A 13,694-nucleotide genomic window follows, 5' to 3' on the forward strand; every position below is an offset into this window, starting at 1 on the left:
TGTTGGAAACCTAGCACACCTCTCCTTGTTGAGGTAGCCACTTTAACAAGTCGAAATTCTGCCACTGAAATTGACTACAATGCAACCGCCAACCAATCAGAACATGTTATAAGAGGCTGCCGTCCAATTGTGATCCTTCTAGCACTCATCCAGAGAGTTAATGCTTGTTTTGAACATTATTTGGTAATTAAAGAAGAAAAAGAGCAATAGCAGTAGTGGGAATCGAACCCGCGTCAATGAAATGACTACTTTCTAGCCTTAACCCTAACCCTTAAGCCAACCAGCTGACAAAAAATCCATCACTTAATTTGCTTTCTATCATCTTCTTTTCGCCATTTTTTACGTCACTTAAACCGTAGCTTCTGATTGGTTGGCGGTTTCATTCTAATCAATTTCAGTGGCAGAATTTCGACTTGTTAAAGTGGCAACCCCTTGTTGATACCCAAACTTTCTTGCTTGCATGAAACCAATAAACTCATTTGTATTGAAAGCATTATATTTATGACTCCATGGCAACACTCTCTTCTGTGTGTTTTCCCTTTTCGATTTCCGCTCGTTTCGATTGTGCGCGATTCTCAAGGATACGTTTTCTGTCTTTATCCAACTTCAATTTCGAAATCACGACCTGCAAACGATACAGACCTGTTGTTATCGAACAAGTAAACTATTGTTATTGAGATTGCAATGGTGAAAGTGACATAAGTATTTTGCTGATTTCTCTCTGTTGTGGAAGTTAGTTTAGTTAGGATACAAGTGTTTCTGCATTGGGAATTATACTGCATCGCCCTATTCTCACAACAGATGAAATAAAAGTTTTTCTTGTCTTCCTGACGAAAAAGCGTTAAGTTGACGGATTTTTAAAAATACGAATTTTTAAGGGACTTTATTTTGGATGCAGGGTGCAAAAATTTGCCACCGGAAAGAAGCTCTGGTAAGCAATGGTTGGACGCCGGAAAAATAAAGGAGCTTAGAAGCCTGCGATACCCATACAAGTCACTTTGAGGCCCTGTTCTTGTGCAAGACACTCAAAAGTGCCACTGCTCGCTCATCTGATGAGTGCATAACAATTCATTACAAACTTTTTGGACTTGCACGACGCTAAACTTCTCACCCAATAAAACAACATCCCCATTAGATTATCCCTATTCCCTGGCAGTTGTTGAATGTGACAAGTTTAGGAAACACAAGCTGATATTTTTTACACAGTTTCAACGCCACGACAAGTTGAAGCTTGTCTCGTTTTGGTCAATTTAAATCCACAAAAAAACGTATAAAATACAGTGGGATGTGCGGAAGTTAAAGCTTTTGCAAAAATGCACTTAATTCATTTATAATGCAACTGCGTTACGTAATAAACAATATCAAACCGTCAGACGTCAGTTTTAAAGCATTAAAACACAGTAACATCAAGTATTGTCTACCTTGCTGGGGTGGATTCCAACATGGACGGTAGCTCCGTTAGCCTTCTCTCGCTGTATACGCTCGATGTGGATGACGTACTTTTTTCGATATACTTGAATAACTTTTCCAACTTGTTGTCCTTTGAAGTGGCCTCGAACAACCTGCAGAAAAGTCACATTTACAGGGGTCCCACTACTCAAAATTTTTCTATTTTATTTTTATAATCTCATGCGAAAAAAGTCCAAAATTTTTGGCTACTTATGATGTTTTATCAAAATTTTATTCTTTTTTATGATTTTACATCAGACCTTGATGTTTTGTAACAGAAAAACAGTCAATGCTAGTCATCACGCCAAAGCAAACATACAGCTTTTCAGTAGACAACATAATATGCTACTTTTCTAATTCCAGCTCCACAGGCAATGCTGGACTTGATTACACCACCACATATCATCCTAAATCAGTGCAATCCACAGACGGCGTCACAATAGGTACACAAATCAGTATGCTGTCATCATGGTTGGAACTGTTAGTTACAAAACTTTTGATGATTGTGTCAAAATTTTATGTTCTTTTCCAAATCAAGTAAAATTTTATGATTTTTATTTTATGCCAAGTGGGAGTGCTGCGTACATTGCAACTGATCCAATCCTACCAACTGATTACAATTCTGGTTAAAATTAAAGAGTTTATTAGTTCTGTGTTACAAAATACAATATTGTCATCGTTTGTCCGAGAGCATGTAGGAAAAAAACATTTTTCTGCATAAAGCAGCAAACGAACTTTAACCTGGAAGACTTTCTTTTTATCTCCGCGATGTCACAATACCTTTGAAGGCTGGCTTTCAAGCGTGCCATTTTTATCTCTGCAGCTGCTGTGTAGTTATGCGTATAGAAGGTGGGCCATGAAAATAGAAGCGTGGAAGAATAAAACCACCCACATGTTTGTTATGTAATGCAAAGATTTTTTAAGTCTTTTAAGCTGTCAGTCTTGTAAATTAATTAGCTTGCAATGTTCTTCAACTAAGCGAAACTACACAAGTTTATCCAAGAACTCTAAAACTTTTAAATAAGCAAATGAGAAAGAAATACTGATACTATCATCCGACCTTTTTCCAATTTCAACGTAATCAAAAGTAAAAAACAATCCTCATTCAAAAAATTTAGAAACAAAACTGATGCAGGAAGGTGCTCATTGTGACAACCTAAAGTACAACTAACAATCAGACCTGGGTTTTTTTATTCGCTGAGATTTTTCGGTCATTTATCCGAAATGACTTGAAAAAATTCGGCCATTTTTTATTTATTTTATCATTTTTAGTCATGTTTGGTCATGACTATATATTTTTTCGGACATTTTGACCGAATTGACTGTATTTTTTTCGGACATTTTGCTAAAAAATCGGTCAATGATCGATAAATAACCAAAAAAAAAAAACTCAGAACCAGACAGACCACAAAAGACAAAGTAGAGCACAGCAAAAAAGCAAGATTATTGAATCTTTGAATTTAAACCAAGTTTTTAAAAAAGGTCTTGCCTACCATTGTGGTAAGAATAGTCACTGCAAAAATTGGACTAAACTTCAAAGCAAAACATTTATAGGACATTCATAGGAGAAAGTTTGTCGTCAGCAAATTCGTGTCAAATCCTCAAGTGTGCAAAGACCGGTTATTTTGTCAGGGGGGGGGGGGGGGAATTAGAAGGAAGCTCATTTTAAGATTAAAATAAATGTAGAAAGTTTGTGATAAAAAATATTCTTAATTATTTTGTATTCACTCATTTTATGCACAGTACCAATTATAGCTACCGGTATTGGAGCTGGTCTACAAGTTTCAGCCCTGGTCAAAAATGACATGATGTCATAAATAGATTGGAATCGACTAAAATATAGGGTAAAGTAGCTGCTTTGTGTCTTGACTGCTTTACCTTTGATAAATTACTATTTTCTAAACCCAACTGAAACTCTCACTTAACCTTGAAGGTTAGGATTAAAAAATTGTAAAACCAAAGTAGTGCAGGTGCACTGGTGCAGGCATGTCTTCGCTTTGGTCATAAATGCTAATTACAAGAATCATACGCGCCGACTTCTGGGGGGGCCGGCGCCCCCCGTAAATTTATGGTTGAGGGGCAAAAAATGGCTATTACAAGTGGTGTTTCAAAGATAAAATACTTCACGAAAGAGATTTAGATCATTTAAACAAACTTAAAGAGTGCCGAAAGCGAAAAATAGCCTACGTTGCTCTTGCCCGCAAAACAGCAGTTGATCACATAGCTTTCTCTGAAACGTGAATTACTACTGAAATAAGTACGGCACGCACGCTCACACTCACACTGCTTATCCTCCCGCGCGAGGAGCAACTTCAAAGTCAAAACGCGTGGTAGCGAAAAAGCGAATGTGAGGTTGAATGTTTAATCCCATTTCACGAGTTATCCAAACGTCCGTTAGATCCAAACGTCCGTTAAACATGAAATCGATTTCAGCAAACTTTATCGAGTTGAAACTACAACACAACGAACAATTACGTGAATACAGCTTAAAGAAAAAATGCATTTTTCAAAACTGACATCCGTGTTTTGCTTTAATAATTAAGCACTGTATTGACTATATATTGTGAAAACATCTCATACACTCATCTACATGCACTCTTGCACTACCGTATATACTCGAGTATAAGTCGATCTCGTGCATAAGTCGAACCCCTAAATTTGAGCTGAAAATTGGTGATATTTCCTTCTCCCGTGTAGAAATCGAACAGCTTATTCCCGACACTACCATTTGATGGTTCATCTAAGTATTGGCATTGACATAAGGTGAGGAAATTTCAAAATAGAGCATAAAAAGTAACTTACGCTTTTGGAAATGTCACGTAACTATTCACTGCAACATCAGTAAACCAGCAAAATTAAACGCGCTATTTTCAACGAGGTCTTTCCGCTGTGAGATCAATTATGATTCAACAGAACGCATTGTTTTGTTCGCAATGTGTGAGAATTAAATCGAAATCCGATAAAAGAAAAGGTGTTTAATGGTTTTGGTCGCAAATATTGCCTGCATTATCACTTGCCGCTATTATCACCCAGCCAACCTGACACAATTGTTTTATGCGGCCGTTAAGGTTTGACATCGACTTCAACAATAATGGAATGTTACGTAATAAGAACGATTATATTCTACACGCAAAAATAAAAAAATGGATCTCTTAAAACAGCTCTTTCTGCTGTTTTGTCTTGTGAGCTTTGCATATTGCTCAACATGTGCATAAAGTTGAGAATTGACAAGAAATCATTAAATTTGAAAATTAAGTTTGAATCACTGCAAATAAACATATTCAAAACTTTTACTTCGTCCGACGCCATTTCACACTCCGCAATCTACGTCGGCGATGATTTTACCTCAGCAAAAATACATTCATTTTGAAAACTGGCGAGCTGGAGACAACAGCTTGTCCCAGTTATGTAAGTCGAACCTGTCTTTTTGAGGTGAAAATCACTTGAGAACATCTCGACTTTTACTCAAGTATATACGGTATTCGAAAAAGACTGTAAAGACTTTTGATAAAAAACAAGAGAAAACACTTCGCCGTTGTTAACGCTGTGAAGGTAAGTAATTAGCAAAACGAGTGGCGCGCCCCCCTGGTATGGACCTGCCTCGGCCGACTTGGGTCAAGCTCAACAGAATCCGAACCGGAGTCGGTCGCTTCCATTCCAACATGCACAAGTGGGGTTTGGCTCCCTCACCGGCCTGCGAATGCGGCGCGGAAGAACAAACTGCTGACCATGTCGTTCTCAAATGTCCGATCTATAAGGCACCAAATGGAACGCATGGTATAGCAACGCTGGACGAAGCTACACTCACCTGGCTTTCCATCACCTGCCCTGAAATTTGATTTGATCTAGTCTCAAACGAAAGAAGAAACAAAACGAGGTTAATAAAACTGATAGCGGGTTTCCACTTTCCACTCTGCTTGAGATCATGATTTTTTGCGTTTTATTTCGATAAGTTCACTGTCTTGATCGTTGTTATTCACTCGTACGAAAAGGAAATGAATTGGCCTGTTTTCCAACTGTTCCAAATACAGTCTTCGAAATTAGCCTCGGCAATTGCCGAGGCAGATGCAGGAATGGCACATTAGCCTCGGCAATAAAATGCCGAGGCCACACGAGCGCTTGTAAGGACCACAAGATTACAAAAATAACCCTAATTTTCTCAGACCACGCCAGACTAGGAGGTTGATTCTATCTTACTATTGCTAAATGTATTTATTTGGGTTACTTTCTACTTTGCCAGCGCTTATAGAAATATCACCCTATTTGCATTGATTCAACGCCAGTAGACGTCAAATTATTGTAAGCATTTACTCCTTTTTGCGCTTCGCCTTCCGTTATCTCGTCCAGCTGTATCAGAAACGATAGCGCCGCTTTTACAACGAACCACACAACAGACGTCGAATACATGTAAGTAATAGGTTAACGCGGGCTTTGTTAATTGTGGTTTTTTATAGATGTCTAACTCAGTCATTGGATTTTGGCCAATTTCTAACAGAGTTATGATGATTAAATTGTCTGCAGCACCATTTAATGTAAATATATTACAAATCTATGCACCAACACAAGAACATACCGATGAAGAGATTGAGTTGTTTTATGAGTCAATAAAGGATGTACTTAAATATACTAAAAGTGGAGAAGTTAATATAGTAATGGGCGATTTTAATGCAATAGTGGGTGATCATCATGAATATCCCACAACTGGTCGTTATGGATTTGGCAATTTAAATGAACGTGGAAGAAGGTTGCTGGAGTTTTGTAAACTTAATGATTTAGTAATAGCGAACACTCTTTTTCAACATCCTGCTAGGCGGTTGTATACATGGCAAAGTCCAGGTTATCAATTTCGGAATCAAATTGACTATGTTATGATAAACCATAGGTTCAGAAATGCAGTAAGACAAGTTAAAACGTATCCAGGATGTGACATAATGTCTGACCACAATCCAGTTGTTATGAAAATCCAAATAAAGCTAAAAAGAGTGAAAAGAACAAATATGTCAGAACATATGGACATGAATATGCTTAAAAATGAACAATATCGAGAGAAATTCAGTATTACAGTAAACAATAAATTTGAATTATTACAGCAAACAGAAATTCCTCAAGTAATTACACAAGAAACTATAGATAGAAGTTGGAATGAAATTAAAGAAACCTTAAATGATGCAGCTGCCAATATTTTACCATCAAAGAGGAAAAACATTAAACAGCCTTGGATTACTGAGAAGATACTTGACTTAATGCAACAGAGAAAGAAAAACAAATTCAATAATCACAAGAAATATAAAGCTTTAAATAAGGAAATATCCCAATTATGCAAAGATGCTAAACAAAGGTGGTGGGAAAATCAATGCAGTGAAATAGAACATCTAGAAGCATCTCATAAGTCACTTGAATTACACAATAAAGTTAAACAGCTAACATGTTTGAAGAAAGTTGAACAAGCAAACAGCTGCATCATGGATAGTGGGGGAAAAATGTTATTTCAGGAAGAGGATATAAAGAGTAGATGGGAAGAGTATGTAACAGAATTATATGATGATGATAGAACATGTATGCCTGAAATTACCAATAACGAAGGAGAAGAAATATTGATATCTGAAGTTGAGAAAGCCATTCAAGATCTGAAATGTAATAAAGCTGCAGGAAAGGATAACATTTATCCAGAAATGCTAAAAGCACTCAATGGCATAAGTTTAAAACGCATACACAAATTATGTAATGAAATATATATGACTGGATTTATACCTAAAGAAATGAATGAAACTGTTTTTGTCAGACTACCAAAGAAATCCAAAGCAAAGAACTGCAGTGACTTTAGAACATTAAGTTTGATCAGTCATGTACTGAAAATTTTGTTGAGAATAATTTTATTAAGAAATCGAAAATCTATTGAGAATGAGGTTAGCATGACTCAAAGTGGATTTATAACTGGTAAAGGAACACGAGAGGGTATACTTAACTTCAGAACAATTTGTGAGAGTTACAATGCAGTAAATAAAGATGTATATGCATGTTTTATTGATTATGAGAAAGCATTTGATAGAGTTAACCATGAGAAACTGATTCATTGCTTGTCCAATATTGGTATGAATGGCAAAGACTTACGTTTTATTATTAATTTGTACTGGAATCAAAAAGCATTTATTCGCATGGAAAAAGATTTATCTAAAGGAATTGATATCAAGCGTGGAGTACGCCAAGGATGTGTACTTTCTCCATGTCTTTTTAATTTATATACAGAAATGATTTTTCGATCAATTGATGATATGAAAGGAGTAAAAGTTGGTGGCTTGAATATAACAAATTTACGCTATGCTGATGATACTGTTCTGTTGGCTGAATCACAAGAAGATCTTCAAGAAATATTGGACAATGTTAACTCAATTGGTAAAGAATTTAATATGAAAATTAACACTAAAAAGACCAAATCAATGATAATCTCAAAATCACCAGACACCGCAGTACTCCAAATTATAATTGACAATAAAATTATACAAAAAGTAAAATCTTTTTCATATCTTGGTCATTTAATAACTGAAGATGGGAGGTGTGACCATGAAATTCTTAGACGGATAGAAATTGCAAGAACTACATTTGGAAAAATGAAAAATATTTTAACCAATCAACGTTTAAATTTATCAACTCGTCTCAGGATCTTAAAATGCTATATCTGGTCGACCCTATTATACAGTTCTGAAACTTGGACAATATCACAAAAAATGGAGAAACGGATCGATGCCTTCGAGCTCTGGACATACAGGCAAATGTTAAAAATTTCATGGAAACAAAAAATCACTAACGATGAAGTACTCTCCAAATTCAATTCAAGCAAAATGCTCTTACAAACAGTCAAAAGAAGAAAATTGAAGTATTTCGGACACACAATAAGGCAAAATTCATTACAAAGATCATTAATAGAAGGGAAGATAAACGGTAAAAGAAGTAAAGGCAGACCAAGAATGATTTGGACAACAAACATCACAAAATGGACAAAATTAAGTTATGAATGTGCAGTACGCACAGCTCATGGTCGAGAACAATGGCGCATTGTATCCAACCCTCCAGACGAGGAAGGAACAAAATGATGATGATGGTATCGTAACAACAACAGGTGCAATTTTATGCGCTGACAATGCTCATGTGAACTATAAAAAAAGTTTGCAACCTTATAAACTAAATCCTGGCTTAATTGTTACGCAATAAGTTATTCTTTCATCGAATGCTTGTTCTTTACCAGTGTCATTGTCAATATAAATAATGGTAAAGAGAAGATACAGTTAAAAAGTGGAATTTATCTGCTATAGGTTATGAAACAGAGGGAACAGAAGGAAAAGTTAGTGCAGTATTTTACAAAATTTGTAAAGAATTTTATGACGGAAACAAATCGGAATTAGAAAAGCTACGGGGCCCAGTTAAAAAAATAGTACAAAATTGGATAAATAGTACTTCGGCAGGAAAGAAAAGTAATGCTTCCGATCATATGACATCACGCGTTGATGAACGGGCAGTTTTGCGTCTTCAAGCGTCTTAAAAAATGACGTCGTCGTCATTTCTTATTGGGCGTTGTTGTTACGCAATACAACTGGTCGGGAAAATTAAATCGATTTGTGCTGCCTCGAACGTTGAATCAACCTAAAATTAACATACCCCCCTGAGTTATTTAACATGAATTATTGTAACAGCGTGGGTATCGCGTTGTTCGCTTTATCGCTACTTTTGGTATTATTACATCACAACAAATCAAACAATGCGGTCTTGATAGACTATTCTATTATATTTTTCGCTTCTTGATTTACAAGTTGTGGAAGCCTACAACTTTTTTGTAATAAACGTTTACAGCAATTGCCGAGGCAATTTCAACTGTTGCCGTTTGGCCTCGGCACCGTTTTTGCTGAAGTAAAAATATGCTAACTTCGAAGACTGAATTATAAGCTAACAATAACAAAATTTTTACAACTAGCCGTACTGTATGCGTAAAACTAATCGTTTCAAGCAGCGGTTCTAATATATTTGGTTTGCGACCTAGGTGTCAATATAAACAAGACAGTAAGCTTAATCAAAGACTATTTTAATTGAGTAATTAGCGTTATGGTTGTGATGTCATTACCTTTCTCGCCCCCCCCCCCCCCAAGGTTTTTTGAAAAGTCAGCGCCTATGACGTGAATATAGGTCAAAGTTTGGAATAAACTAAGACATATAAAGTGAAGTGTATGAACAGTATTGAAGGTAAAGTAGGCTTAATCTATATTTTTGGTTGATTTCAATGTATGAGTTTGGTAAATTAACCAGGGCCTAGACTTGTCCACCACCTCTGAAAGCTGTTCACACACATCATCTTAGAGCCTATGCCTAGGGTGATTCTAATCTCAAATGCTATGACCTGGGATTTTTTTTTTGCTGAGACGTTTCGGTCATTTGTCCGAAATGGCTTGAAAAAATTCGATCATTTTTTATTTATTTCGGTCATTTTTGGTCATATTTTTTCTTTTTTTTACATTTTTTGGTCATTTTCACATTTACTGGTCACATTTTTTCGGACATTTTGACCGAATTGACTATATTTTTTTCGGACAATTTGCTAAAAAATTGGTTAATGACCGATAAATGACCGAAAAAAAAACCCCAGGCTATGACATATATTACACAATAGCATTTATGAGTGTGAAGACATGCAACCAGCTCCCCAGTATTATTGCATATTTTTTAAACATAAAACAAGCCTTAAAGCAGCCGGCGGCCATGGCCGCTAAGTAGTGCTTGAATGACCGCCGGTGCTACCTCCTCAGTTGGCCATTTTGGCCGCTGGATTCTTCTAGCTAATTATTTAATTTCACAATATGGATTCACAACAATATGGATGAGCGTGGATTCACTGTCGAGAATATCTAGTATCAAAGAGTGACGCATAATTAGGTCAGCACATCATAATCACAACTGTTGTATTGTAAGGAAACATTTACTATTGTATGGAAAATATCCAGCTGCAATCACAGCTATAAGCCTTGTTTGTAATTCCCGACATTTATTTTAACAATGTGTTAATCCGAAGCGCCAATTTACATCGGCTGGCTATATTGTCGTTTTTATGTCGATTCAATGTTGTTGTCGGACATTGAATCGTTGTTAAAGAGGAGAACTACCCAGACAGCAAAATTCGTCATTTTTACCCTGATTTAACGACTGCGTGCAAACGTAGAATCAATGTAAAAATGACGGATTTTGTTGTCTCGGTAGGTTAGTTGACATTCCGAAGAGAAAACACAATGTTCCCGCTGTGGGTTAGTGACTTCACACCCTTGATGGTGGCATCATAACGGTATAAACGGTCAGGTTTTATGAAAGGCGGTATATATGCAGTTGAAACAATTTACTGAGCAGCGAGCAGTTGAAACAATTTAGTGTCCAGTTGAAACCATTTAGTGTTGAAACAATTGATGGTCCCGCAATACCGAATTACAATCCCGATAAAGCAGTTATTGCTTGGTACGATTCTATAGCAGGACGTCGCCCAGACTTCAACAGTTACACTAAGTGTTCAATTTGGCCTTGTTGCGAGTTTAATAATTCTATTTACTTGTGCTATCGTTATTTGTATTTTGGCCTCCAAGCACGCAGATTTGGCCGTCGAGAAGGAGCTCTCGGTAGGCCACGATGGCTGCCGGAAAAAAACACGAGTTTTAAGGCCTGATAAAAACATGTTGCATGACAATTGCACACATGTCCTTCTTATTTGAACATTAAATTAATACACATAATACGGCAAAAATGTTTATGAAATACACATTACAAAATAAGTGCTCATGCTCAGAATTGTAAATATAGTAATCTGTTAGTATTGAACAGCTACCGGTATATGTACACTTGTACAGCACCACAGATCTGGGTTTTTTTTTTCGGTCATTTATCGGTCATTGACCGATTTTTTAGCAAAATGTCCGAAAAAAATATAGTCAATTCGGTCAAAATGTCCGAAAAAATATGTACGCGCTCAAATCGATTTCAGTGATTGCAAAGAAGCTTCTTGCGCCCCTGTGCGATTTTTTGTCAATCGGAAATACAAGACGTAGACTTGGTGTTTAAACGTTGATCCAATGTCTTACTATATGTGATAACGCAAATACAGAAGTCAGTCTTCGAAATTAGCGTGAGCAATCGGCACTTGCCGAGGTGATTGCAGACGCAGATGCGTGAATGGCGCATTAGCGTTGGCAATATGCTGAGGCCACAGGAGCGCTTGTAAGGACCAAAAGATTATATACAAAAATATAATTTTCTTGGACTACATCAGACTCTTACTATTGCTAGATGTTTTGTTTGGGTTACTTCGCCGGCGCTTAGACACGTGCCCAGCTGGGAGAATTGAATCTTTTATCAAAATATCATCCTATTTGCATTGATTCAACGATAGTAGACGTCAAATTAGTTCAAGCATCTACTCCTTATCACGCCTTGCGACTTTGTGTTGCTCGCGGTATCTCAATTGTAAGGAAAAACGTTATTTTATGATAATTCAACGTCACTAGATGTCGAATTAATGTAAAACAAACGTAAATTTCTTATTGGGTACTGTTGTTACGCAATATAACTGCCTGGAAAATTAAATCGATTTGTGTTGCCTCGAACATTGAATCAACCCAAAATTAACTTACTTTTCCCCCGTGAGTTATATAACGTTTAATTACTGTAACAGCGTGCGTATCGCGTTGCTCGCTTTATCGCTAGTTTTGGTATTATTACATCACAACAAATCAAACAGTGCGGTTGTGATAGACTACTATATATTTTTCGCTTTACATGTTTTGGTACAATTTTTTCGTAATAAACGTTCACATGCAATTGCTGAGGCAATTTCAACTTTTGCCGTTTGGCCTCGACAATGTTTTTGAAAAAGTAAAAATATGTTAATTTCTAAGACTGGAAGTAACGTTTGTCTGTTCTAAATTTTCTCAGATAAAACACGACAACGTTTCTCAGCAAAACTTAATGTTGTAGCTAGTCAGGAAGTGCAAATTTTCGTTTGTATCAGCTACTTCAAAGGAAATATTTTCATCAGAAAAAATGACCAAAATAAATAAAAAATGACCGAATTTTTTCAAGTCATTTCGGACAAATGACCAAAAAGTCTCAGCGAAAAAAAACCCCAGCCACAGATACAAGTCAGCAATTGTGAACTGAGCGAACGACAACTAAGCAAGTGACAACTGAGCTAGCAACATTTGAGCAAGTGGCTGAAGTTGGTAATGATGAAACTGAGTAAGTAACAACTGAGCAAGCCATAACTTGACATGTCACAAGTCAGCAAACTCAGTTTGGCAAGCGATGACCAAGCAAGTCCAACGTGAGCACGTAAACTTCATTTGCTGACTTGTCAGTAGCTGAAATGTAATTGCTGAGTGGTTGGACAATCCATAGATACAGTCACTTTCTAAAATATTATGATACTTGAAAATAACAAATTAACAAAAATTAAACCAAACTACTGGTACCTGAACTTCATCATCTTTTCGAATAGGCATACTTCTTACTCCATGTTTTTGTCGTAGCTCCTTAGACAATGGAGAGGACATAAATTGTCTCCGAACATGGGATGGAGCATTGAAATATGCTTTTCGATTTTTCCTCCGAGAAGCTGTTTTGAGTTTGTTCAACTTCATCTGTTGATAAAACAAGAATTGAAAGGTCAATTTTATTTGCAATCAGACTCAAAGTCCATAGAATTCAATGCCTGAACCCATTTTAATGTATATTTTGTTATTTCTTTAACCAGTAAAGTTCTACATTTTCATGAATTACAAACTCATAGACATGTTAGGATCTTGTTGCAATTTGGAGCAATGTAGTCTAGCTGGAGCCTCTCAAGCAACATTTTGAGTATAGAAAGCACCACAATTGCAAAAATTCTGCAGTTAACACAACTACTTTTCATACAGTCTTGTTTCATTTCATGCATTGACTATTACTGTACTAGATTCAGAAGATACAAAATACAAGTACACGCTACCTTGGCTAGTGAAGCAAAAAGACTGATGTTTTGGACGCATCCGGGAATATCGTGCGACTTCCACCAAGCGGTAAAATGATAATTTTGCCATCAAAAATACAAAAGAACTTTCGGAATCAAAGTTATTGTTGCATTGCAATTTAACGATTAATTACGCAACCACAATATTGAAAACGAGATAAATTATCATGGGGAAATGGGTAGATATTAAGTTGTGTTTGGTGATGAACAAAGTTTC

The 13,694-nt window shown here is 36.4% G+C and overlaps 1 protein-coding gene across 1 annotated transcript; it reads right to left on the bottom strand.

Annotated features, from left to right (window-relative positions):
• Positions 1 to 458: 458 nt before the first annotated feature.
• LOC145787568 (large ribosomal subunit protein uL24-like) lies at positions 459 to 13,129 on the bottom strand. Its single transcript, XM_082599335.1, has 3 exons — positions 12,942 to 13,129; positions 1,422 to 1,562; positions 459 to 625 (listed from the first exon to the last, which is right to left on the bottom strand). Exons 1-3 carry the CDS (start codon positions 13,107 to 13,109, stop codon positions 500 to 502), a joined length of 435 nt encoding a protein of 144 aa, XP_082455461.1. The 5' UTR covers positions 13,110 to 13,129; the 3' UTR covers positions 459 to 499.
• Between the last annotated feature and the right edge of the window lie 565 nt (positions 13,130 to 13,694).

This window comes from Aplidium turbinatum, chromosome 18 (assembly GCF_918807975.1).
Source record: "Aplidium turbinatum chromosome 18, kaAplTurb1.1, whole genome shotgun sequence".
In the NCBI taxonomy this organism is placed as follows: Eukaryota; Metazoa; Chordata; class Ascidiacea; order Aplousobranchia; family Polyclinidae; genus Aplidium; species Aplidium turbinatum.

Excerpts from the sequence above, each read along its gene's own strand:
- LOC145787568 (XM_082599335.1), bottom strand. The coding sequence starts at position 13,109 with ATGAAGTTGAACAAACTCAAAACAGCTTCTCGGAGGAAAAATCGAAAA. Across the intron at positions 1,563-12,941 it reads GAAAAGATGATGAAGTTCAG|GTTGTTCGAGGCCACTTCAA; the intron begins GTACCAGTAGTT and ends ACTTTTCTGCAG. Across the intron at positions 626-1,421 it reads TTGGAATCCACCCCAGCAAG|GTCGTGATTTCGAAATTGAA; the intron begins GTAGACAATACT and ends TATCGTTTGCAG.